Source organism: Loxodonta africana, chromosome 16, assembly GCF_030014295.1.
Source record: "Loxodonta africana isolate mLoxAfr1 chromosome 16, mLoxAfr1.hap2, whole genome shotgun sequence".
Lineage (NCBI taxonomy): Eukaryota > Metazoa > Chordata > Mammalia > Proboscidea > Elephantidae > Loxodonta > Loxodonta africana.
Window position 1 is genome coordinate 71,329,332 of NC_087357.1, and position 26,115 is coordinate 71,355,446.

Genomic DNA, 26,115 nt, shown 5'->3' on the forward strand with positions numbered 1-26,115 from the left:
ACCTCTTAGATACTCTGTATTGTGCTGTGGTCAATTTTCCAGTCTCAGGGTCATGTACTGTAGCTCGGCTCAGCTACAAAAAAAGAGAAAGGACAAGGACTTACTCCAGTAGCAGGCAATTTTGGTTTTTTTGTTCATTTTGTTTTGTTTTGCCAAGCCACAGGTGATTGGAAGGGTTCAGATTGGCCTGGGTTGGAGGTAATGGTTTCAAATCAGCAAAAACATTTAGAAAGTTGGCAAAAAAAAAGCCACTTCCAAATCAAGGGAAAACAGGTTGACAGATTTTTGTTGTGAATTTATTGTCCTTTCACTTTTTTTTTTAAAATCATGTAAATGATTTATAGCACTGGGTTTCACAGGAGCTTTCTCAGAATCTAGAAGTTTAGTGTTCTTTAAATAGTTTGATAAAAGAATAATTAGTAGTCTCCTTAAATTCATATTTTGAAAAATCTCACTGAGATAAATTGTTTTTAAGTCTCTCTGGTGAAGGAAAATGGAACCAAGTTCCTAAGTCACAGCATTTGGAAGACTTCGCTAGAAGCACAACTCCATCCTTTCCACTGCCAAGTTTTGACTCAGCAGGTTTTGTTTTTCTTTTTTTAAATAACAAAATTTCAACAGGAAGAATGCAGATTACTCCATAATGACGATGGTATTTTACCAGACTTATGAACAAATGCCAACACAATCATGATGAGGGGCGATGTGAACTCACTGCAGATTTACGAAGTGGATAAAACTGCATAAACAAACATTACTCCCGGACTAAGCCAGGCTGCTTCCTTTCTTTTTTCCACCCACCTTTGGCAAGCGAAAGGAAAAAGAAAATAAGTATCAGGCCATTTGCTGGATACTTGATAACTGGTCTAAAGAAAGATTCAAAGAAGCATATTAATTCCCCAAAACTAATAGGCCAGTTAAAGATTAAAAACAGAACTTCTAGTTAAAGGGAAAGACCTGTGAAACACAAAGCAGTTTATCCATGCATATATAAAGAGGGCGGTGACTTGAGCTGGAGACTGAAAATGACCTAATTCCGTTAGGTGAACAGTAATTCCTGTGGATGTACAAAACACTCATTACAGGGCAAAATATGCAGTGTACATAGCTCTTACCTTTTGCTAATTCTGTAATGTACCGTCTCCAAGTCTCCTGTTATTGGGTTTGAAATGGTGGCTCGCCTCAGCTGTGAAGCCAACCATCAAAATAGTTGCATTACAAAACAAAAAATGAACCACATTTATCCAACCAGTTAGAATTTGGGGGTTTTTACAAAGAAGGCTGGAAAGAGAAAATAACTCCATATACTTCCAGTCACCTTGTGCTGAGCCTTGAAAGCCAGATGGTTTTTTAGGTTTTTGTATTTAGAAAAAAAAAAAAAATTTTTTGTTTTTGAAGAGATGGCAGGTACATGAACAAAAGAGAATAGAAACTAATTTTTCCCCAAGGGTTAGAGAGTATGATAACTAACGAGAGAAAGAGAAATTCCTAAAATTAAAAGTCTATTGTATAGTGATAAGAATGGCTATTGGCAGGTAATGATCCATTCCAAAACCTTTGACTTTAGTTTTTTTTGTGAAAAAATTGTTTGCAAGATTAAATGTTGTACAAAATTCATCTTAAGGTCACTCTTTTCTTTCCTCAAGATATTCATTCAGTAACATATACAGTGAAATAATCTTGGACAGAGCACAAAGACAAGTGAAAAAACCTCACAGGTTTTAAAAACAATAAAGAAATGACAGCCAAGATAATGGTTTCAACTTTCAAATGGAAAGATGATTCTAAGATTAACCAAAGGGTATGGAATTTTAATTGTGGTTGGATTTCTAGATCAAAAACAATCCAAACTGAGGCATCCCTTTTGAAGAGGCCTTCAAGCCAGATAATGACTTGATCTCCAAGCTGAAGTGAATTCTTTATGAATATTCTACCCAAGATATTTTGGTTTACTGGGTTTATTGATCATAAATCATGGACTAAAACAGAAATCCAAAAGAGAGTGGCAGAATATGATGTAATTATAAATAGCATTCTGCTTGGCCGATGATTTATAAGAATTCCCTACAACAGCACCCATACATATTATACCAGGCTTTTCCATTTACAATGTAATCTTCCTTTGGTTGGAAAAAAAAAAAAAAAAAAAATTGGAAAAGCAATAAAATTTAACAACAACAAAAATCAGACTTTATTTGCAGTAGAGATACCCAGATGATTCAATCTTTATAACAAGAGTCAGCCAACTACAACCCACCAGCCAAATTCTGCCCTCCCTGTTTTTGTAAATAAAGTTTTATTGGAACAGAGCCACACTCATTGATTTATGTTCTGTCTATTGCTGCTTTTGTACTACAACTGCAGAGATGAGCAGTTGTGACAGAGGCCATATTGCCTGCAAAATCCAAAAATATTTACTATTTGGACCTTTGCAGAAAACGTTTGCCAACTCCTGCGCAATAAGAGAGCAAAAATATGCCTTGTGTTTACTGAACAATCTCCTTACGAAAGCAATGACAGTTTGTATTTTACTATCAGAAAGACAGAATATGTCCTAAGGACAAGCTGATAGGAAAAAAGATAAGAGTGTTTCACAAATAAGGAATTTCTATGCTAAACACTAAGTTTATAAATTAAGCTTATATTAAATTTTTTTTCTTATTAAGATAAATGACACGGGTTGAAGTCAGAAAACTTACGAAGTCAAAATTTAAAATTATCATGATGCTTATGGCCCACTTATATCTTTCTAGTAACAATGTACTGAAAAGGGTACAAAAATGCTTTAAGTGTTCTTTCAGAAAAAATACAGAAGGTATGAGAAAATTGGGCTTTGATTAGTCTCTCAGATTACAAGACTCCAAAATATATAGGAAAGTTTTCAGGAAGATGTTGAAGCATAGACTGGAGTGTAAATATAAAATTCACCTAAGATTTTCATAATTAAGTGCTTCAAACCCAGTTGCAAGGTATGTTATCCACTGTGTTTGAAAACAAGCTAAGAAAAGCTGGCATAAATGGAGCTTTGTTACCAACTCCACTATGCTGAGGTAATAATTTCTAAAACTATCTGTGGAGTTACTGACATATCAATCATCATTTCTGTAATCTTGAAAGAAAAAAAAAACCTTGTTATATAAGTTCAATAAAGTGAGGAGAAAAAAAAAATATTTACCCTTGGTTTTGCTAGGTCTTTGACAACTTCAATTTCTGCATCAGAAATAATATCATGGAAGCGAACAATACGGGGCTTGTCCCACTCATCCTCCTGTTTGGCTGGGGCGAGAATAAATTTAGGATTCCGGTTTCCATCATGGTAGCGGCAAAAGAGTTTTTTCTGTCTCCGAGGAGTCTAAACATAAAGATAAGAAAAATGATGAGTATATTAGAGTAGTAATATTTTTAATACCTGTTCCTATGCATGTAAGAAACAAGAATCATGCTTGCATATGCACAGAGTATCTCTGCAAGGGTACCCAAAAGAAATAGTAGGCTGCAAACATTTTGCATCAAACAGGGCCTTGAGGATTTTTATTGTTTTCCTCTGGAGAAGAGATACCCACTGCCGGAGGAGAGATAGGTGACGTAAAATGAAGAAAAAAAGCAGGGTTTCTTTTTCATCCCTTCTCTCATCAAAGTAAAGTTCAGGTGTTATAAATGTGAAACGAAAAGAATTATGAAATTATGAAATGAATGCCCAGCACTGCTCCCAACTTCACAAAGTAACTGAGAAGTACCCAGAAGGACAAGGTTTCTAGAAGAACAGAACAAAAATAAAACCTGGCTAGGTTTTCCTAAATACCTCCCAGCTAATGTTTGTGGCAAAAAAAAAAAAACGGGGGGCGAGGGGAGGTTTAAAGGTAAGGATCAAAATGGGTAGCTCCAAAAAAAAAAAAAGAACTAAGTTATTAAACAAAGAATCCAGGTCCTTTTATGAAGGGTTTACCACAACAACAATTTTACCACAAAAAATGTTTTCTTCAATCATGTATGTATTACATTAACTACATAAGTTATTTCATTGCTGGTTCTTCTCTTAATTAAACAAGTATGTCATATATGAACTATGAACAATACTAGCTTCTGTTTTGGTTATTACATAACACACTAAAACAAATGATTCTCCATGCCCTTTATTTAAAAAAAAATTTTTTTTTTTATTTACCTAGAGTTAAATCCATGGCTTTCTATCAAAAAAGTCTCTTATATGATGATGAGATGAATTTATTCTGACAAAAAGAATGCTCCTCCGATCTTGGGCAGAGCTGACATGCGTGTGTCACATCAATAAACTGGCAAATTAGCAGACTTCTATTCTGTACCTGTCATTCTATTTAACTAACAGTTACTCTCTAAGAGTTATGAAGAGCAATAAAAAAATACCTGCTTACTATTGGAAATCTGATCACTAACGAGACATTATGGAACCATTTTAACTTTCTTTTAGGTTTAGCGGTGGTATTTTGGTTATTTTTTAAGAGTCCTTATCTTTAGAAGATACATACTGAAATATATACAGATGAAATTTTAAAAATGTTTGCGTCTAAGTGTTAACTTTCCTTGTATTTACTTATGGTGAGCTCTCACAGCAAAAGCAAGCATGTCCTAGCAGGTACCCCATAAACTTAGCTGCTGAAAGTATCAACACAGATATGATCTGTTTATTAGTTGTGAGACTTTAGGTTGGCAACAGTCAGTAGTGTCAAAACATAAAACCCAGCTTCAATTTATTAGTAATAGAGAAAATGAGTTAAACACTATTCAAATGTTTATCTTTAAAGGTACTTCAAAAATTCACTACCTCCTTTTACACACATATTCAGCTGAACACTAGTCCCATATGATATTCCTTTAAAAAGGATTCTATGATCAATTAATTTTAGGAAATAATGTATATTATGTCCATAAGGCACAGTCTCTATAAAAACACTGAGAAGTCCTGAAACGAAGCATAAACCTACTATTCAGGTTCATTTAGTAACTGTTCTCCAGACCTGTTTGGCCATGGAACTTTTTCTCGGGGGCGAGGGGGAGGGCTAATACCTATTAACATACTGAAGCACTGGTATTCTGAGTTATAAATACATAAAGATATATAATAAATAAAGGGATGTTTACAGATACACTGAGGTGTTCTAGAGAATGACTGTTAAAGCCAAACTGCCGAAAGTCTTTCTGCATTTTGAATATTTTCTTAAATAGACTAAAACACTTTACTACGCATGCTTGTCAGGGTCACCTAGGAGCAAAACCACAAGAGATTATTGTGTAGATGAATCCATTACGTCTCACAAGAGGAGTTAGGACAGTATATTTTCACATAAGACTGATGCAATCTTTTTCTGCATTAAGATACAGGAAAAAAAATTTATCACTTCCCTTAAACTCATCCTTCACCCTGGAAAATAATCTTCTTTTGATCTATAAAAAGGATAACATTATCAAAAATGCATTTAGTGGCATATAATTCACAAGCTTTGTTTTAAATGTGGAGTATATTAAGTGTGATACAGTGAAGTGCATGTGGCATGCTGCAATACTTTATGTAGTCGTTAGGGTTTACATCGCATAGGCTTGAATATAAAAGAACTCTGACTCTCTCTAGAATCGTGTACAAACACACATACACACACACGCACACACTCACGCACACACAATTGACTTTTCCACTTTACCATTTTGATACCCTCCCCACGGCACAGCATTTCGTACTTCTGTCTCTCCGGCAGGTAATCCGCGGCAACCCCTTTCTTCTTCACTGTGCTTTTCTGATCAGACGGGGCATCTGAAGTAGACTTATTGGAATCTTTTTCTTTAGTCATTATATACTCAAAATATTTTAAGTTACCATTAGCTCTCTGATGTTCAGGATCTATTAGAAGAGAAAAGCAACATGTCCACTGGTTAGTTTACAGTTGTTCAAGCATCAGAATATAGTAATATAGAGAACCATACAACTTATCTTCCCAATCGAGATGTTTTTGGGAGTAAAAGGGGACACTAATAAAAATTATTACACCAGAACGATAAGTGTAAACAAGTACCACCCCAAATAAATCAGGACATACAGTTACTGTACATAGAAACAGTCTGGAGAAGGATGGAGCCATTTACTTCAAGGTAGTAATTATTGTTTCTACTTTGAGGACTAACTAAATGAGCCAAAGGAACTACATTCAATTGGATGTCAGATGAAGTTTAAAATCTTACTCATCCTACTTATTAAGCAATGGGAAAGATTTTTCTGAGACTGAAAAGTAGTCACCATGGGGAACACAGGGCAAACATAGTTCAAAAGCAACCTTCACCACAAATACATTACAAACGCAGAACACAGTCTACTTCTGAGGACTGAGTGGATTTCAGCCCCAAACTTCTAAGTGAGAAGAAAAAGGGAAACTAAAGATGTAATTTCCAAGTAAAGCTAGAATCCACTAACTGCCTCAGAATTGCCAGTCATCATTTTTAGCTACTTTTAGTAAGGGAAGAAGAGGGTTACTCCACCCATCCGGGGGAAAAAAATCCAAACATACACACACATAAAAAGACAGCAGAATAGTATGCACAGACTTCATCTGTGAAAGTAATGAAAGGGTTTAGGAACAGTAGCCTAGAGTTGTAAAGTGTTTCTCATCCTTGGGAAACTGCCCCCAATATATGTTATAATATACAGTATGCACCTTTTTTTTTTTTTTTTTACCTAATTTTATAAAAATAAGTACAGGGGTGGGAGATCTGTAAATAAGCAACAACCAAAAAAACTATGGGTCTATGGGTATCGTTGGATGATTGGCTTATGGCTTTTAAACTGTTTGACTCTTTTAACATACACATATTTACCTATTCATAAAAATAATTAATTTTTTAAGTTTTAAAGCTTTGTTATATGCCAAAGACCACCTGAATTTATTAGCGTATTAATTCTAGACTCCATCTTCAGAGATTCTGATTTCGTAGATCTAGGATGGAAACCAAGAACTTTTTGTTTTTATCAAATATTTAAGTAATTCTGATGCATATGGTCCCCGGGCCATACTCGGAAAAACAGTACATCTCTGTTCGAAATACTAGCAGTAAAATTCTCAGAAGATATTCATTTATTTCAAATCACTTTATTTTTGAAGATGAAATGCAATAAACAAACAAACAAAAAATTCTTCCAAGGAAACAGGTTACAATTTAACATGGAAAACATGTAAATAAACATTTTGATTGAGTCAGCTAGATTATAGTCCAATTTTGAAATTCCTGAAGAGTATGCCATGGAGAAACACAGGCAGTCTTTGTAAACTGTTATAGTTCTATCAAGTGAGAAAAATCAATTGCCATTTACTCTGAGGATAAATGCAGAAAGGATGAAGTATGTCTGAAAATAAGGTTCTTGACTACTAACAAATTAAATGTCTCAAAGCTATATGACCACACCTGTTGCCATCGAGTTGATTCCGACTCATAGCGACCCTATAGGGCAGAGCAGAACTGCCCCACAGAGTTGCCAAGGAGCGCCTGGTGGATTCAAACTGCCAATCTTTTTGATTAGCAGCCATAGCTCTTAACCACTATGGCACCATGGTTTCCTATATGACCGTATGTATAGCCAGTCCTCATTGTTCCTAAATTCAGCATTTGCAAACGCACTTCCTCACTAAAATTTATTTGTAACCCCAAAATCAATAATCCTGGTGCTCCTGCAGACATGTGCACCCACAGAGCAGCAAAAAATTTGAGTTCTCAACCCATACATTCCTAGGTGAGGTTGAAAAAAGAGATGCTCTGCCTTCTTGTTTCAGCTCTCATACTGCAAACTAAAACCTCCTAAAAAACCAAACCCACTGCCACCAGGTCAATTCCAACTCACAGCAACCCTACAGGACAGAGTAGAACTGCCCCACAGAGTTTTCAAGGAGTGCCTGGTGGATTCGAACTGCTGACCTCTTGGTTAGCAGCCATAGCACTTAATCACTTAAACAAGCATCCTATATTTAGTGCCACATTCACATTTTTGTGCTTTTTGTTGATGATTTTGCTGTTTTAAATGGCCCTCAGGCCCAGTGCTAAAGTGCTGCCTAGCGTTCCTGAGCACAAGAAAGTTATGATGCACCTTACAGAGAAAACTTGAGTTACATAAGCTTCAATCGGGCATGAGTTATAGTGCTGTTGGACATGAGTTCAATGTCAATGAAGCAATAATATATATTAAACAAAGTATCTTTAAATAGAAACATACATAAAACATGGTTATTTACTGGTCAGCTGATGAAAATGTTGTGACCAGAGGCTCACAGGAAGCTATCCCTGTACCACATTTTTACGCAAATAACATACGCCTTCTTCATTTGTTTGCAAACTGTGCCTTCCCCGCATGAGGTATTTTCGTTAAGTGTGCTATGCAAATTTTTTTATAGCAACATGTTTTAAAAAATTGGCATAGAGCAGTATAGTTGGCAAACAAACATACAAGGCATGCGTTATTTGTGTGAATATATGGTATTTTCCCTAGGAGTAATGGTTCAGTATTTGTTAATTCAGTATTTGTTTTTGTTCATGGTGATTTTACACAACATACCAAGCCAAACCAAACTCAATGCCACTGAGTTGATTCCAACTCATAGTGACCCTATAGGACAGAGTAGAACTGCCCCATAGGGTTTCCAAAGCTATAAATCTTTCTGGAAGCAGACTGACACATCTTTCTCCCACGGAGCAGCTGGTGGGTTCAAACCACCAACTTTCGGTGAGCAGCTGATTGCTTAATCACTATGCCACAAGGGCTCCTTTTATAGAACAGAACTATCACAACAAGAATAGACTGCACACACACATACCCCAATATATCTTTACTCTTGAATCAGGACCATTTAACATACCTAGTTCAAGAAGCTTCTTTGTGAGCAAAAGTGCCTTATCCAGGTCTCCCTGCTGGTATACAGCATAGCTCAAGTAATCTAGAACAGAGACTTTATCTGTAGTAGAAAGCTCGCCTTCATCCAGCTGCTTCAGTGCTTGTTCCATCCACAGTTCAGTGTGGTAATAATCTGCTTCTGTATAGGCCACTTTACCCAGCTCAAAGCAGTCCTCAGCTGTTAGAAAAGACTGGTGTTTCACTCCTATGGAAAGAAGAAATACAGAGAACTTTAAGAAGTTTAATACCACTCCATATTTTTTTAGGACTATACAGCTTTCAAAGTGCAAATCACTTTTACTTGAGCTTCATAAAAATCCTCTGAAAAAGGAAAAGGAAAACCAGCAATCACCCTGATTTTAAAAATAAAGGAATAATCTACAAGATAATGTAATATTACAAGAATCACACAACTGGTAATATGGGATGTACAACCTAGAGAGCCCAAGACTTTTAAATTATCAGCCGTCAAACCAGAATGAAACATCAATTATGTTTAAATACGTTATTTTCTAACACAGCAGCAATTATCATTTGAGATATACTTATTTTATTTCTAACCAACAATCTGGGCAAGAGATGAATGCACAGGAAGAGAGGCAAACTTGTCAACTGGTTTTTTTCTTTCTTTTAACAACATTAATGATATACACACCGTATGTTTACTTGTTTGAAGTATACAAGAGTTTTAAGTGTATTAGAGAATTGCGCAACCACAATATAATTTTGTTTTCATCACTTCCAAAAGAAATCCTCTAATCATTAGCGGCCACTCCCCATTTCCTCCCCATCAGGGCCACAGTCCTAACCTATTTTCTCCTCTATAGATTTGCTCATAGTAAACATTTTGTAAGACAGAGACACACAATATGTGGTCTTTGTGACGAGCCTCTTTCACTCAGCATAACATTTTCAAGGTTCATCCATGTTGTAGCATCCTTTTTATTGCCAAATAATGTTCCATCGTATGAATATATCACATTTTATCAGTTGATGGACATTTGGGATGTTTCCAGTTTTATGGTTATGAGTAATGTAACTATGAACATTTTCGTGGACAAGTTTTTGCGTGGACATATGTTTTCACTTCTCTTGAGTACATACACAGAAGTGGAATTTTGGGTCATGTGATAACTTTATGCTTAACATTTTGAGGAACTACCAAACCATCTTCCAAAGTGGCTATGCCATTTTAAATTCCCACCAGCAGTGCACGGAGGATGCAATTTTTCCACATTCTCGCCAAAACTTGCTGTCGTCTGTCTTTTTTAATTACAGCCATTCAGATGGGGGTGAAGTGTTATCTCATGGTAGTTTTGATTTACATTTCCCGAATTCTCACCTTCCATAAGGGAGGACCCGGGTTTGATTCCCAGCCAACACACCTCATGTGCAGCCACCACCCGTCTGTCAGCAGAGGTTTGCAGGTTGCTCTGATGCTGAAGAGGTTGCAGCAGGGCTCCCAGCGTAAGATGGACCAGGAAGAAAGGCCTGGCAATCTACTTCCAAATATCAGCCAGTGAAAACCCTATGGATCACAATGGTCCAATCCATAACCGATCTGGGGGTGGCACAGGACTGGGCAGCGTTTCACTCCTTTGAGCATGGGGTCACCGTGAGCTGGGGGCAGCTAACGACAATGACTAATGATGCTGAGTAACTTTTTATGTGCTTATTGGCCATTTATATAACTTCTTTGGAGAAATGTTTATTAAAATCCTTTACCCACTTTTTGAATTCGGTTATTTTTCTTTTTACTAGAGCCCCTGGGTGGTGCCAACAGTTACACACCTGACTACTGACTGAAAGGCTGGTGGTTCAAACCCACTCAGAGGCCCCTCGGAAGAAAGGCCTGGCGATCTGCTTCCAAAACCCTCTGGAGCACAGTTCTACCCTGCAGCACAGGCGTTGCCATGAGTCGGAAATGGCTCAAGGCGACTGGTTTGGTGTCTTTTTTTTTTTTTATCTTTTTACTATTGAGTTGTAAAAATTCTTTATACATTCTGGATCCCCTCATCAGATCTATGACTTGCGAACATTTTTTCCCGTCCTCCAGGTCACCGTCTGGCTTCCCTGACGGTGCACTCTGACGCCCAGAAGGTTTACTTTGATGAACTGCAGCCTATTAAGTTTCTCTTTCTCACTTGTGCTTTTGGTGTCGTATTTCAACTGCTCTCTGAAGTGAAATTTCTGTTGCAAGAGGAAGAGATATTTGACAATTCACAGGAGATAAAATATAAACAGAAAACCAAAACACACGGGGAAATATTCAGCCTCATTAATTCTTGAAGAAATATGAAAATAAAACCATGAAGAAAATACATAAAACAAACAAAAATATTTTTAAATAATGGCCAACATCTACTGAGGTCTTACTGCACGACAGGCATCTGTCACCCATTTATTCTTAAAAAGCAATCCTAACACAGATGAGAAACTGAAGGGCCCGCAGTTGCACGGGTAATAAATGATAGAGCCGGAATCAGCATCTGCATAACATGGCTCTAGAAGTTTGTGCCCCCAATATTATATTAAATAAATGGTAAAACTTAATAGGGAGAAAGGGCAACAATGTAAGCTACAATTTTCCTTTTAAAAAGTTCAGCAATTAAGCAATTATACCTTACTACTTAATACTATTATTTTTTAACTATTTCCTTGAGATTTAGTACTGGGAGGCAGAAAAAACACATTCTTATATAAAAGATTATTGTTGCTGAGCCAAATATTACCCCTAAAAACTATAATAAGAGCAAGGAAATGAGCAGGCAGCCAAGTTGACATTAAAAAAATAGTTTTTTTTTTTTAATAACTTTTATTAAGCTTCAAGTGAACGTTTACAAATCCAATCAATCTGTCACATATAAGCTAACATACATCTCACTCCCTACTCCCACTTGCTCTCCCCCTCTTGAGTCAGCCCTTTCAGTCTCTCCTTTCTTGACAATTTTGCCGGCTTCCCTCTCTCTCTATCCTCCCATCCCCTCTCCAGACAAGAGTTGCCAACACAATCTCAAGTGTCCACCTGATATAATTAGCTCACTCTTCATCAGCATCACTCTCCCACCCGCTGACCAGTCCCTTTCATGTCTGATGAGTTGTCTTCGGGGATGGTTCCTGTCCTGTGCCAACAGAAGGTCTGGGGAGCATGGCCGCCGGGATTCCTCTAGTCTCAGTCAGACCATTAAGTTTGGTCTTTTTATGAGAATTTGGGGTCTGTATCCCACTGATCTCCTGCTCCCTCAGGGGTCCTCTGCTGTGCTCCCTGTCAGGGCAGTCATCGATTGTGGGCGGGCACCAACTAGTTCTTCTGGTCTCAGGATAAAAAATAGTTTTTTTAAAAAAAAACCCAAACCCATTGTTATCCAGTCGATTCCAAATCATAGCAACCCTGGAGGACAGACCAGAATTGCCCTATAGGGTTTCTAAGAAGCACCTGGTGGATTCAAACTGCCAACCTTTTGGTTAGCAGCCAAACTCTCAACCACTACACTACCTGGGTTTCCTTTTTCCCTCTGAATTTTTCATTAGGAAAGATAATTTCAAATGCCACATAGAAAAGCCAGAAAAATCTAGACAGAAATAGGTCAAAACAATAAGTTGTTACCTTGGGAGGAGGATTACAAGTAAATTGTTTTCTATTTCTTTGTGCCTTTCACCTTTTCAAATATACCACAATTATCATTTATAAGAATAAGTAAAAGACGGGAAAAAAAAAATGTTAAAAGCATAACTATTAACCATATAACATTGTATCTTTATAAACAGCAAATCAGATAAGCCACTTAGAGATTTTAAGGCCCTGGGTATTTTATGTTGTTTTTGGTTTATACCATGTTAAGTAAGTAAGCGAAAAATTATTTTTGGACTAGATAGCCTGAAAAACAAACAAAAACTTCTAATATAAAACACCCAGATTTGCTGGATAAAATGTAACAATTATGTACTTAAATTATAGCCAAGTTCCTAAGAATTAAGCAAGTCTCCCGGAACCAAACCAAAAAGGAACTAGAAAACCCAAGAGGTAATTTGAGGATGACTGAGTCCCCAGGTGGTGCAAATGGTTAACATGCTCAGCTGCTAAGCAAAAGGTCAGCAGTTCAAGTCCACCCAGAGGTGCCTCGACAGAAAGTCCTGGCAACACGCTTCTGAAAACTCAGCCACTGAAAACCCGAGAGGACAGTTTTGACCTGACCCGCACGGGGTCACCACAGCTCAAAATCAACTCAACGGCAATTGGCTTTTCTTTAACTTAGGAAACAGCTGCGTCTGCTCCGGTAGTCGTCTCCAGAATCAGAAACCTAGAGGCTTGGTTTTAACCACGAGGCAGGAGATAGGAGATAAAGCCTGGGGCTCATGCAAAGTGACAAGTCAGAATCCAGAATCCCACATAAAGCAGAAACCAATTAGGAAAAAACCTTTTACTGGCAAAGAGAAACAATACAAGAATTTATTTTTCTAAAAAATGTAGAACAAACTTCAAACTTACAAAAAACGACCAGTCTTACTGGTCTGACAGAGACTGGAAAAGCCCCAAGAGTATGGCCCCCGGACACCCTTTTAACTCAATACTGAAGTCACTTCTGAGGTTGACCCTTCAGCCAAAGATTAGACAGGCCTATAAAACAGACAATAACACATGCAGTTCAACCATGTAGACGACACTAAATGGGTACAAGAGCCTAAAGACAAAGAAGAGAAGGCAGGAAGGTACGGGAAACTGGATGAATGGAAATGGGGAAACTGAGGTCAAAAAGGGGAGACTGTTGACATATCACAGAGTTGGAAACACAAAACAATCTGTGTATTAACTGTTTAATGAGAAACTAATTTGCAGTGTAAATTTTCATGACCTAAAGCACAATAAAAACAAACAAATATACGAGACCAAATGGGCAACGCCTGCCCAAAAGCAAGACAAGGCAGGAAGGGACAGGAAGCCTAGATGAAGAGACATGGGGAGTCCGGGGTGGAAAGAGGAAGAGTGCTATCACATTGTGGGAATTGCAACCAATGTCACAATTTGTGTATAAATTTTTGAATGAGAAACTAATTTGTGCTGTAAATTTTTACCTAAGGCACATTAAAAAAAAAAAAAATGCCAAGGTACTGGATAAAACAATGTCAGTTTTGGAATACATGAATGAAGATATTAACGTTAAAATTAAAAATCCCCAATGCCAATAAAAACAATCTTGTGCAATAAAAAAAAAAAATTATTTTTCTCAGTCTGCAGTCTTGGCAGGGAAAAAAATTTCTTAAGAATTTCACAGGCATTCTGTCAGGAAGGTTTTCATTTCAAATTTATGCTATCTTCATGGTTTGGGAACCTAAAGCCGTGAAATTAACTTGAAGTAATCCTGGGTTGGTGATCCCACAGGACACCTTGCAGAAGCAACATTTATACTCTGGAAAAACATACACTTGTCCAAGGCTTTTCCTGCAGATGACAGCAGCTGAATAAGTACGCATAATCCAAAACTACAAAGCACATGATGCTTTGTAATGAAGCTGCAAGAATAAAATCAGCAGAAACTGTCAAAATTGTATCAAGACTTCCCCAAATTCTTCAGATATCACAGTTATTAGATTAAGAATATAACTATGACTCAAATGTTTAATGAAATAAATAGAAAACACGAGCAACAAATATAAGATACCTTAAGAAGAAACCAGGCAGATTTGAGTGGAGAAAAAATTGAACTTCCAGGATTGATAACTATAATCAATGAGATGAAAAACTCACTGGATAGATTCAAAGCAGGTTAGCACAACTAAGAAGAAAATAATAGACCTAGAAGAGAGAGCTGAATAAACTACCCTTGGTTAAACTACCCAGAATATAGCAGGGAGGAGAGATAAATGTAAGGACTACTTAAAAGACAAGGAGAAAAATAAGGCCTAATTATATCTACTTAAGAGTTCCAGAAAAAGAGAATGTAGGAGAGGCACTATTTAAAGAAGTAATGGTAGAGAATTTTCCAGAATTAAAACATACGTCAGATTCAGGAATCACAAAGAATCCCAAGTCAAAGTACATATGAGGGCTTCTTAAGGATGTGTTTCCAGAAGGAGGAAAATAATTCAAAAAGGAAAGTCTGAGGTACGAGAAAGAATGATAAGCAAAGAAACTGGTACATAGTTGAGCCAATCTAAATTAAAGAAAAGTGAACTATCAGGTTGACAAAAATCTCAAAGTTTGAACCTTTTTAGGTAAGGCTGTGGGAAAACAGTCACTCTCATACATTGCTGATGGGAATGCAAAATGATACAACCCCTACACATGGCAACTGGGAAATTATCTTGCAAAATTACCTATGTGTTTACTCTTTAATCCAGCAGCACTACTTCTCGAAAAATATCTCAAAGATAAATAGCAAAAATACAAAATAACATATTCACAAGGTTACTGGCATCATTATTTTTATATGAGCAAAAGACTGCGAACAAACCAGACGTCCACCAATAGGAACCTGGTTAAATTAACTACAAAAGAGTAACACACAGCTGCAAAATGAAATGAGGGTTTTCAGATAGGATATAAAGTGGTATCTACAACATATCAGTAAATTACAACATCAAAGTATAAAACAGTACTTAATAATATGCTACACCTTTGTGTATGTGTTGGGAGGAAATAGGAACACGTACATACTTGCTTATATTTTCAAAAAGAAATGATGGAAATAGAAAAATAAAATGGTTGCATACAGAACTGGGCGAAGGGTACAGGAATGAAAGTGAGACTTCTGTGAATGTACCTTATGAATATAGTTTCTACTTTGAAAGCATATACAGGTTTCACACAGTTAAAAACAATAAATCAAAAGGATAAAAAGAATAATTCATAAAATTGGGGGGGGTGTTGAAATGAATGAACTCAACTGTATAACACTTTGGTGGCATAACCACAAAGAGAAATAAATTACTTGAAATGTCTTCAAAACAATATATGGCTGGTCATATCTAATGCGATATATTCTAAGGACAAAAAATACAAAGAAAGAATAAACTGTACTGAGCAGTCTACTATTAATAAGTATGGCACTGGGGTTTTTTTATGGTTATTTTAAAACTCTTTTAGGTACAAAAACCAAAACAAAATCTGTTACATTGAGTCGATTCCAACTCGTAGTGACCCTATAGGACAGAAGAACTGACCCATAGGGTTTTCAAGGAGCAGCTGGTGGAGCTGAACTGCTGACCTTTTTGGTTAGCAACCAAGCTCTTAACCACTGTACCACCAGGGCTCCATTTTAGGTATATTAGAGGATAATGCAAAGAAGTAATTATGTTACTATCATTAGGAACCAAGATTTTCAACACAAGAGAAAAAAGATGTGAGTATAAACTCTGTAATCTCAAATTTGAACTAGAATTAATAATATGAACTCACATTATTTCCTATCTCTGTCCACCGAAAAGATCTAGAACCAATGACAACCTCGATAGCAATAAGCATCCCTAGAGCTTAAACTCTGGTCTATAAATGCCATTCCCCGATAAAAGCAATCAAGGCTCATTTGAAAAATGCCTGGTTCCTACTCTGGGATAAAAAAGATAAGCCTCGAAAAAAACCGTGCCGAAAACAAGGAAGACTCTTTGCTATAAAGGAATAATAGGGTCATTTCAAAAAGACAAATAATACGAAGAGGCTTTTACAGGCCTAATTTAGGATAAACTGGGCATCAAAATAATGAATTGAAACAAAAAATACATGAAAATCCATGAGTTCATAATGATACTTCAGATAAAAATCACTGGTCACTACTGAAAGCTGTGAGGACATCAACTCATTGTTCCAAAAACTGATGAAAGAATGAAGCATTTTTCCTGCCTCTCTTGTATAAACTACAGTTCAGGGTAGCCAAAGAATTGATGAAGGAAAGTTCTTATTTATAGAATTCCAGCTAATAAATGTAGAAAGAATGATGAAACAAATAAAATCACCATTTCCCAACCCCTAATGAAACAGTGGTTCTAGGAAATGATCACCAACGGCTGCCAAAACCCTTCAGCGCTCGTGAGAACTTTCTATGAAGGGCTCAGGCTCTCACCACCTGAAACCACTAATCAATCAGCAACATTAAAAGTGTGACAAAACGTTAGGCCCTCTTCATGCAATTCAACAGAAAGTTCATAGCGCCACCTATGGAGTTAATTTAAAAATCTGAATCTAATCCAGCTTCATGACCTAATTAATGCCAGTTTTGCAGGAAACACAGGAGCTGAAGGAATAAGTCAGAAAACACCCAAAGAAGCAATCAGCCAACTCCAGAATGTAGAACATTTCATAGGACTCATGACCAGGTTTTTCTAACTAATAAATGGCATGAAAAAAAAAAAGAGAAGGGAAGAAAAGAATAAGAGATTTAAGAGACATAACCAAAAAACACAAATGTAAAAAGACATCTTTGAGATGACCAGAGAAGCTGAATCGGGACTGGGTATTCTGAATGAGGAATTGGTGATTCATTGGTAGAATTCTCACCTTCCATGAGAAAGACCCAGGTTCTATCCCCAGCCGATGTGCCTCATGCACGGCCACCACCCATCTGTCAGTGGAGGTCTGCATGTTACTCTGATGCTGAATAGGTTTCAGTGGTACCTCCAGACTAAGATGGACTAGGAAGAACGGCCTGGCAATCTACTACCAAAAATCAGCCAGTGAAAACCCTATGGATCACAGTAGTCCAATCCGCAAAAGACCATGGGAATGGCACAGGACCAGGTGGTGTTTCAAACTGTTGTGTGTGGAGTCACCATGAGACAAGGGACAACTCCATGAGTAAACACAACACTGTCAATTTTATTAGGTAGGATAATAGAAAGTGGTTATGTTACTAAAAAAAAAAAAAAAGACTCCATCAGTTAAATGTGCATATTGAATTGTTTATGGATAAAATGACATGACTGGGGATTTGCTTTTAACATGCTCCAGTAAAAACAACAAAAAGGAGAGGATGGAGGATACAGATAAAACAAAATTGGCAAAATGTTAAAAACTTTTGAAGCTGGTAATGGATATATGGAGGCTCATATTTTCCATGTTTGTTTGTTATTTTCCATTATAAAAAGTTTTTAAAATAACAACAAAAAAGAGAAAGTCATATCCTCCAGGGCTCTTTTTATGCCTCATAAAGAAAATCAAATAGTTCCTTCTTTGAAGCTAATAAAATTAAAATAAAATGATTAGTATGTGAAAAAATAAAATTAGATAATAAAATAAACACTACTTATCTGACAAGTGATGGAGAAAGGAACACAACTGTATTTTCTTTACAAATTTTGATTGCGTGCAGCTGGCCAGGGCCAGGCTTGGCTATAACCTATTCAATGGTGTTAACACATGTTCTTTAAAAAATGTTGGCAGAAAAGGAATTTGTGAGCAATGAATCAAGATGAAGTAAAGTCACGGGTAACATTTTACTAGTGATGGTCTGACATTCACAGTACATGTATTTCCTAGTCTGAGGATGTGACCTGTTAGATTCCAGTATCAAGCAGAGTCTGGAGATGCCTGCACCGGAAGGTCACATGGCTCGTTACAACCAAGCGTTTCAATCGAATACCTACCTCCACTCATTGTTTGTTTGCTCCCTTTAGTCGCCTATAGATAGAAACTAAATGTATCAACGAAATCCTTAAAAAGGTTTTCAACAGCCAATTAATGTAATTGCTATCAATAAGTAGTACACCTGTCCAAGCTGTGCGACAGACATATTTACAACAATGACAAAAAAATAAAAAGTAGCTGTGGAGGCTGCTTATGTACAGCCAAACACCTTATGAGATCTGATTTCTTGGTTTGGAAGTTTAGGGTCACGGTTTCATGGGACATCAGTTCATTGGCCTAATAACGTGTTTAGTGCTTCTGTACTACCTCCTAGTTCGCTGTGTAGTGCCTGGGGTCTTAAAAGCTTTCAAGCTGCCATCCAAAGCACAACTGGTCCCTGTTCACCTGGAGCAACAGAGGAAGGAGGAAAGTCAAGGATAGGAGGAGGAAATGGAATGTGGCTAATTGCCTCCATGAACAACCCTCCTTTGCCATGAGAACAGGTGAACTGGATGGTGCCCAGCTACCTGCACTGAACGTTTTGATGGAAGATTCCATGGAAGAATCCTGACCAAAGGGGGGAAAATGCAGAATAGAATTTAAAATTCTCATGGACCCCAGACTTTTTAAATCCTAAAACTATCACCCTGAGATAATCTTTAAACTTTAAACCAAAAATACCCCCTGAAGTCTTTTTAAAACCAAACAATAGCTTAATTTAACAAGTTAAAAATGTCTGCCTTGAGCATTATATTCTTTTAAAAACTATCTAGGTGAGATAGAATTGACAATAGCAACTTGAAAGATTAGATAGGAACCTTAGGGGGCAGTGAGTTTATGTTAATAGGGGAGGAACAACTCAGAAAAGGAGGGTGAGAATGGTTGCACAACTGGAAGAATGTAGTTAATGTCACTGAATCGTACAGGTAGAAACTGCTGAACTGGAGTACATTTTCCTATGTATATTCTCAACAACAACAAAACAAGTAAAATTGTAAAAAAAATAAAAAAGGTTTTGAAAATGATTTTATCAATGAACTCCTTAAAAAGGTTTTCAAAATACAAATGAAGACTCGTTCTGACGCTTCTCCCTTAACTCTCTACCCCATGCCTCACTCTAGGAAAGAATACGAAGAAACTAACTTATTAATAGTTGATCAAGACATAATTCCAGAAACCAAAGTAGCTTATTAAACTTTGATTCTATTACTTTCCAGTTGTGAGAACCAGAGTACAGTTCTAAGATGTGCTCACAAGGCAGCAACTGTGAATGCTTCTCTCGGGGACACGCAACACGTGCAAGAGAGACAGTAAGGCATTAATACATGTAGGCAGCCTCAGTAATATCTTCACACAACATGACAGTCTGATGTTATTTGAAAGCATGATGGAAAACAGGAGAGGATCTCTAGGTGTTCTACTTCGGTGGTGAAAGAATCTTCGCTCAGCTGACTTACTCATGATTTTTAAAGACAGGCTGCCTGGGAACAGTATTCTGAAAAGAATAAAGTGAAAAAGAAGTGATGCAGCATTTGAAATGGAAAACTGTTGCCAAAATAGAGAGAACATAAGAAGAAAAAACAAATAGGCAATAAAATGAAAAAGAAAACCAGACAGACCAATGTGGACAAAAAGAAACTGTAAGAAGCTTTCATACAAAGGGCAAATAATTAGAATCTGATGAGAAAAAAGAATTATAAATTTTCTTGATCCAAAGGAAGTGGCATGGAGGGTTGACATTAGCATGTTAAACTGAATGTAGTAACCAAAACTGAAAGTAAACTAATACCAAAAAAAAGAGCCCTTTAATTTATTGTCACAATATAAACTATAATATAGAACAGCAGGAAAAAAATTATTTAGAAATACATTTTTGCGGCTCATACATTTAAATGGAACATCGAATCCAAAAATTACTGCACTTCATAAGAACACTTAGTGGATAAAAACCTGATTTGTAAGAGAGAAATATGTTTAAAACACCTATGTCTGGGGAGTTGGTGACCCACATTTGAGGTGGTATGGTACACTTATAAGCTGAGTGAGCTTCAGAGATGTCTGGACAATCTTACTACCTTATCAGCTGACCAAGACAGTGATGCAAGTGACCAATAGGGTGAACATTCAACTTCCACCTGAAGTAAATCAAATGTTATAAACCAAAAAATTTTTCATACAAAAAAATATGAGTATCTTGGACGATAAGAATCTATGCAACAAATCACAGTGGGGAACACACCTGAAATGAAAGAAACAGTGTACATGAACTACGAAGATACCATTGATGCCAAAATGCATATAACTTGTTAGGTTTTATATTAAAATATCAAGAAAGCACTTCAGAAGATAGGCTCAAAATGCAGGCAGAAAGAGCCAAAACTAAGAGAAACATGGCATCAATACAAATCCACTCTCATTTATGAACAACTGATTTGCAACAAGGGGCCAAAGTCATTCAATGGGGAAGAAACAGTCTCTTCAATAAACGATGCTGGCAAAATTAGATATCCACATGGAGAAAAGTTAAACAAGACCTTATACTGTACCCAAAAACGAAATAAAAATGGATCAAGGACCTAAATGCTAAGGCTAAAACTATGAAGTTCTTGGAAGAAACCACAGGGGCAAGACTATGAGACCTAATTTTTTTTAAATAATGGATTATCAAACACAACTACAAATGCAGGAGCAGCAGAAAACAAACTAGGTTACTGGAGCCTCATAAAAATTAAATACTTCCGCTAATCAAAAGACTTTATCAAAAGAGTAAAAAGACAACCTATCAACTGGGAAAAAAATCTTCAGGAACAACGTATCTAACAAGGATTGTCTTAGTTATCTAGTGTTGCTGTAACAGAAATACCACAAGTGGGTGGCTTTAACAAACAAATTTATCTTCTCACAATTTAGGAGGCTAGAAGTCCAAATTCAAGGCACCAGCTCTAAGGGAAGGTTTTCTCTCTGTGTTGGCTCTGGGGGAAGGTCTTTGTCTCTTTTCAGCTTCTCTTTCTTTGTTCTTTTGAGATCTCATGTGTCGTGGCATCTATCTTCCCCCATTCCTGACTTCTTGCTCCATTGCTTCCTCAATCTGCTCTTTTTATATCTCAAAAGAGACTGATTTAAGACACAGCCTATACTAATACAGCCTCATTAACAAAACAAAGAAAATCCATTCCCAAATGTGATTATAACCACAGGTAAAGGGGTTAAGACTTAGAATACATACTTTTGGTGGACGTAATTCAATCTACAACAGGCTCTAAAACTGAAAATAAATACAAAACCTTCTACAACTTAATAACAAAAAGATAAATAACCCAATCAAAAAATGGGCAAAAGACATGAACAGACACGTCACCAAAGAGGGCATCCGGGTAGCCAACAAACACATGAAAAGATGTTCACTGTCATTAGCCTTAGAAAGGTGCAAATCAAAATTACAATGAGATACCACCTCATCCCTGCTAAAATGGCACTGATCAAAACAACAGAAAACAAAAAATGCTGGCAATGATGTAGGGAGATTGGAGCCCTTGTCTACTGCTGGTGGTAATGTAAAATGGTATAACTGCTGTGGAAAACAGTATAGTGATTCCTCAGGAAATGAGAAATAGTGCTACCTTATGACCCAGCAATTCCACTTCTAGGTATACATCCTAGTGATGTAATAGAAAAACATGAACAGATGTATGTACACCTATATTCATGGCAGCACTATTCACAATTGCAAAAAGATGGAAACAATCTAAGTGCCCATCAACTGGATGAATGGATAAACAAAATGTGGTACATGCCCACAATGGAATACTGCGTAGCCAAAAAGAAAAACGAGTTCTGAAACAATTTGCAACGTGGATGAACCCGGGAGACATTATGCTGAGCAAAATAAGGGCAAATGTTGTATGATCTCACTTTTATGAAATGACAGGAATAGGCATATATACAGAGACTGGTGTGCACTGGCGGTTACCAGGGGTTGGGAGGAGAAGAGGGGAATCATTCTCTTTTTGTTTATGGTGATGGGAAAGGTGGCACTGAATGTGTGTGAAGTATGCACAGCTTGACTAATATAACTGATGCCACTAAGCTGTACACAACAAAAGGATGTACTGGTAAATGTTACGCTACATACAATTTTGCAAAAACAAACCACGAAATATATTTATGGAGCCCTGGTGGCACAGTGGTTAAGAACTCAGCTGCTAACCAAAAGGTCAGCAGTTTGAACTCACCAGCCACTCCTTGGAAACCCTGTGGAACAGTTCTACTCTGTCCTATAGGGTCACTATGACTCAAAATCAACTCGATGGCAATAAGTTTTTGGTATATATATATGTGTATGTGTGTGTGTATATATATGTGTATACATATGTACATATACATATAAAAAAAAAACCCGTTGCTGTCGAGCTGATTCCAACTCATAGCAACCCTGTAAGACGGAGTAGAACTGCCCCACAGGATTTCCAAGGAGCAGCTGGTGGGTTTGAACTGCTGACCTTCTGTATAGCAGCTGAGCTCTTAACCACTATGCTACCAGAGTTCCATAGAAATATATACATACACACACATACATATACATGTGTGCATATATATATATAAAACAAAACAAATAGCTACAGATGCTGATACTTCTTAAATATATATATACATATACAAACAGGGGCTATAGATGCTGATACTTCTTAGACATAACCAATCATGTCACATGATTAGTTTTCCTGGTTTGAAGACTTAGTCAAGTGGCATGATATAGTTTATAAAGTTTATGTTCTACATCCTAGTTTGGTGAGTAGTATGTGGAGTTATAAAAACTTGCAAGTGGCCATCTAAGATACAAGTATTAGACTCTACTTGTCTCGAGCAAGAGAGAAAGCTGGAAATCTGAGAATGAGAGAAGGAACCTGACTACAGGACCAACTGTCTCCATGAACCACGGTGGTCTCCTCTACCTTGAGATCAGAAGAACTAGATGATGCCTGGCTACCACTACCAAATGTTCTGATCAGGGTCATAATTCCTGATAGAAAAGGAGAAAAATGTGGAAAAGAACTTCAAATTCTCAAAGAATCCAGAGTTTCCAGACCCACCGAGACTGGAGGAATCTCCAAGACTACTGCCCTGAGATACTCTAAACCTTAAACTGTAACAATCCCCTGAAGTCACCTTTTAACTAAATAGCACGTTAGCTCAAAAAGTATGGAATGTCACCCTTGAGTACTGACCTCTTTTCAAAAAATCATCTGTATGAGACCAAATGGATGACAGTTACTCTAAAGCATAGATGAGAAGGTTGGAGGCAGTGAGACTAAGTTAATGGGAATGGAACAACTAGAATGGAAATAATGAGAATGCTGATGAAATGTGAAGAATGTAACCAATGTTGCTGAACAGTATATGTAAAAATTATTGAATGGGAACCTGTTTTGCTATGTATACTTTCACCAGAAATACAATAAAATTAAAAAAGAAATACAAATCCACTGAAATAAGCATTTCTCTAACTTTTTTTGGTCAGTTAAAAATTAAAAATTTGGTCAGCCCTCACTCCCCACCCCCCACCCCCACCATTTCACACCCAAAACTGCTAAAATGTTAAAGTCCTGACAAAAACAAGGGTTAGCAAGGATAGGAAGAAATGTTAATTCTCATACATTGCTGGTTAGAGTATCGACTGGTGCATCTTTTTTGGGAGCCCATCTGGCCACACGGAAACCCTGGTGGCGTAGAGGTTAAGTGCTACAGCTGCTAACCAAAGGGTCAGCAGTTCAAATCTGCCAGGCGCTCCTTGGAAACTATATGGGGCAGTTCTACTCTGTCCTATAGGGTCACTATGAGTCGGAATCGACTCAACGGCACCAGGTTTGGTTTTGGTTTTTTTATCTGGCACATACAGTAAAGTTGAAGAGGCATATACCCTATGGCTTCTTACATCCTAGACGAATTCTTACACATATGCACATGGGCACAAGAAGACATATACAGACATGTTTGGTGAAAGTGTATAATATAGCAAAAAATTCGAAAAACCTAAATGTCCATCCATCCACAGAGCAATGAATAAATCAATTGTGTTTTACAATATGATAACAGCAGTTAGATGAATTTGATCAACATATCAACATGTACAAATTCAATCAAAAAAAAGGTACTGAAAAAGCATGCAGAGAAAGATAGTGTATTATTTATGTAAAATCTAAGAACACAAACAATACAATAGAAAATACATGTAGTGAAAGTATAAAAAGATGGGAGGAAACACAGCGAATTCAGAATAATTATTCCCTCTAGAGAGGAAGGGCAGGGACAAGGGGGCTTCAAACATATTTATAATGTTTTACTGTTAACAACAACAACAAAAAAGGTTTGGAGGAGGAAAAAGCCTAAAAACAGTTTATTGGTTCACTCCAGTGTTATTCTACCATTTATGGAACATACTACACTTAGGAAATTTCAGTCACTCTATTTATAAATAATGTACATGAAAGGAAAACTGAGTTAAGATCCCCAAAACAGTGACTTGAAGAGACAGAGAAATCAATAAGGAGATAAAAAGTACATGAGAAAGGATGACTAATGCCCCAATGAGAAATAATTGTATATATTCTCAGAGTTTTATTTTCAGCTATCCTATATGAAAATCTTACCAACTGATCTCTAGAATAAAAGCCCAGGTACTCAGGGGGAAACAATGAATTTCCTAAGACTAAACACAGCAAGATCAGGGTTAAGCAATTCACAATATCATTTGATGGAAAGATAATAGAGTTTTAAACAAAAATATAGTAAATTAAATGAAATTTATTATCCCCATACACACCAAACCTCCTTCTTTTCTTGTCCTCTCCATCTTGTTGAGTACAACCCATCTACGGTAGTTAGTTGTTTAAACCAGAAACCCATATCTAGCCCTTCATCAAATTCTACTATTTCACTTCCTAAATGGCTTGACAATCTATCCATTTCTCTCCATATCCGCTAGCTATCCTGGTTTAGACTACTATCATCTCTTACTTAAATTTCTGCAACAGTCTCCTCCCTAGTTTCTTTGTCTCTGTCCCTAGGCTCCCATCCAGTCTCCATCCTGCAGCCAGAATAGTAATTCTAAAACGCATATCATGTATCTTCTCTGTTTAAAACTTTTCAGTGGCTCCCCATTGTGCTCAGGACAGTTCAGACTCCTCCATGGGGCTTACAAAGTATGTTAAGAAATAGCTTCTGCTTATCTCTCTAGCCTCATCTCTCAGTACTCTCATAAAACTAAACCCCATCCCTACCTCAAATACTCACCCCTTGAACTCTGTCTACATCAACCTATACAAACAACTTGCTAGTTTTATCTAAGCATAGTGTGCTCTCTCTTCCCTGGGTTTTATGCATGCTTCTTCTGCCTGGAACACTTTGTCCATATCCCTTTTTCTTCCCCTTTCCCCTATTTTCCTGGCTAATTCCTTTTCCTTTAGATCTCAATTTTGTTTCACGTCATCTCTTCCAGCAAGTCTTCCTTTACACTTCTTATCAAGCCTAGAATCAGGTTTCCTTCTACGTCTCCCACAGGATCCTGAATTTCTCCATCCAGGCATTTATCATATTGTATCTTAAGAACGTAAGCACCCTAAGAGCGAGGGCAGTGTAAGTTGTCTTGTTCATTATTGTG

The 26,115-nt window shown here is 37.0% G+C and overlaps 1 protein-coding gene across 2 annotated transcripts in view; it reads right to left on the reverse strand.

Annotated features, from left to right (window-relative positions):
* The window catches only part of P4HA1 (prolyl 4-hydroxylase subunit alpha 1), a 99,763-nt gene that overhangs the window by 42,699 nt on the left and 30,949 nt on the right, over positions 1 to 26,115 (reverse strand). Inside the window, exons 6-9 of one of the 2 annotated variants that reach the window (XM_064269708.1) lie at positions 8,868 to 9,107; positions 5,676 to 5,872; positions 3,176 to 3,352; positions 3 to 73 (exon numbers count right to left, since the gene is read on the reverse strand). In XM_064269708.1, the coding sequence (XP_064125778.1) occupies positions 3 to 73; positions 3,176 to 3,352; positions 5,676 to 5,872; positions 8,868 to 9,107 (685 nt within the window). Of the gene's footprint in view, positions 1 to 2; positions 74 to 1,115; positions 1,187 to 3,175; positions 3,353 to 5,675; positions 5,873 to 8,867; positions 9,108 to 26,115 lie in introns of both variants that reach the window. The other variant, XM_064269709.1, reaches the window with a different exon arrangement.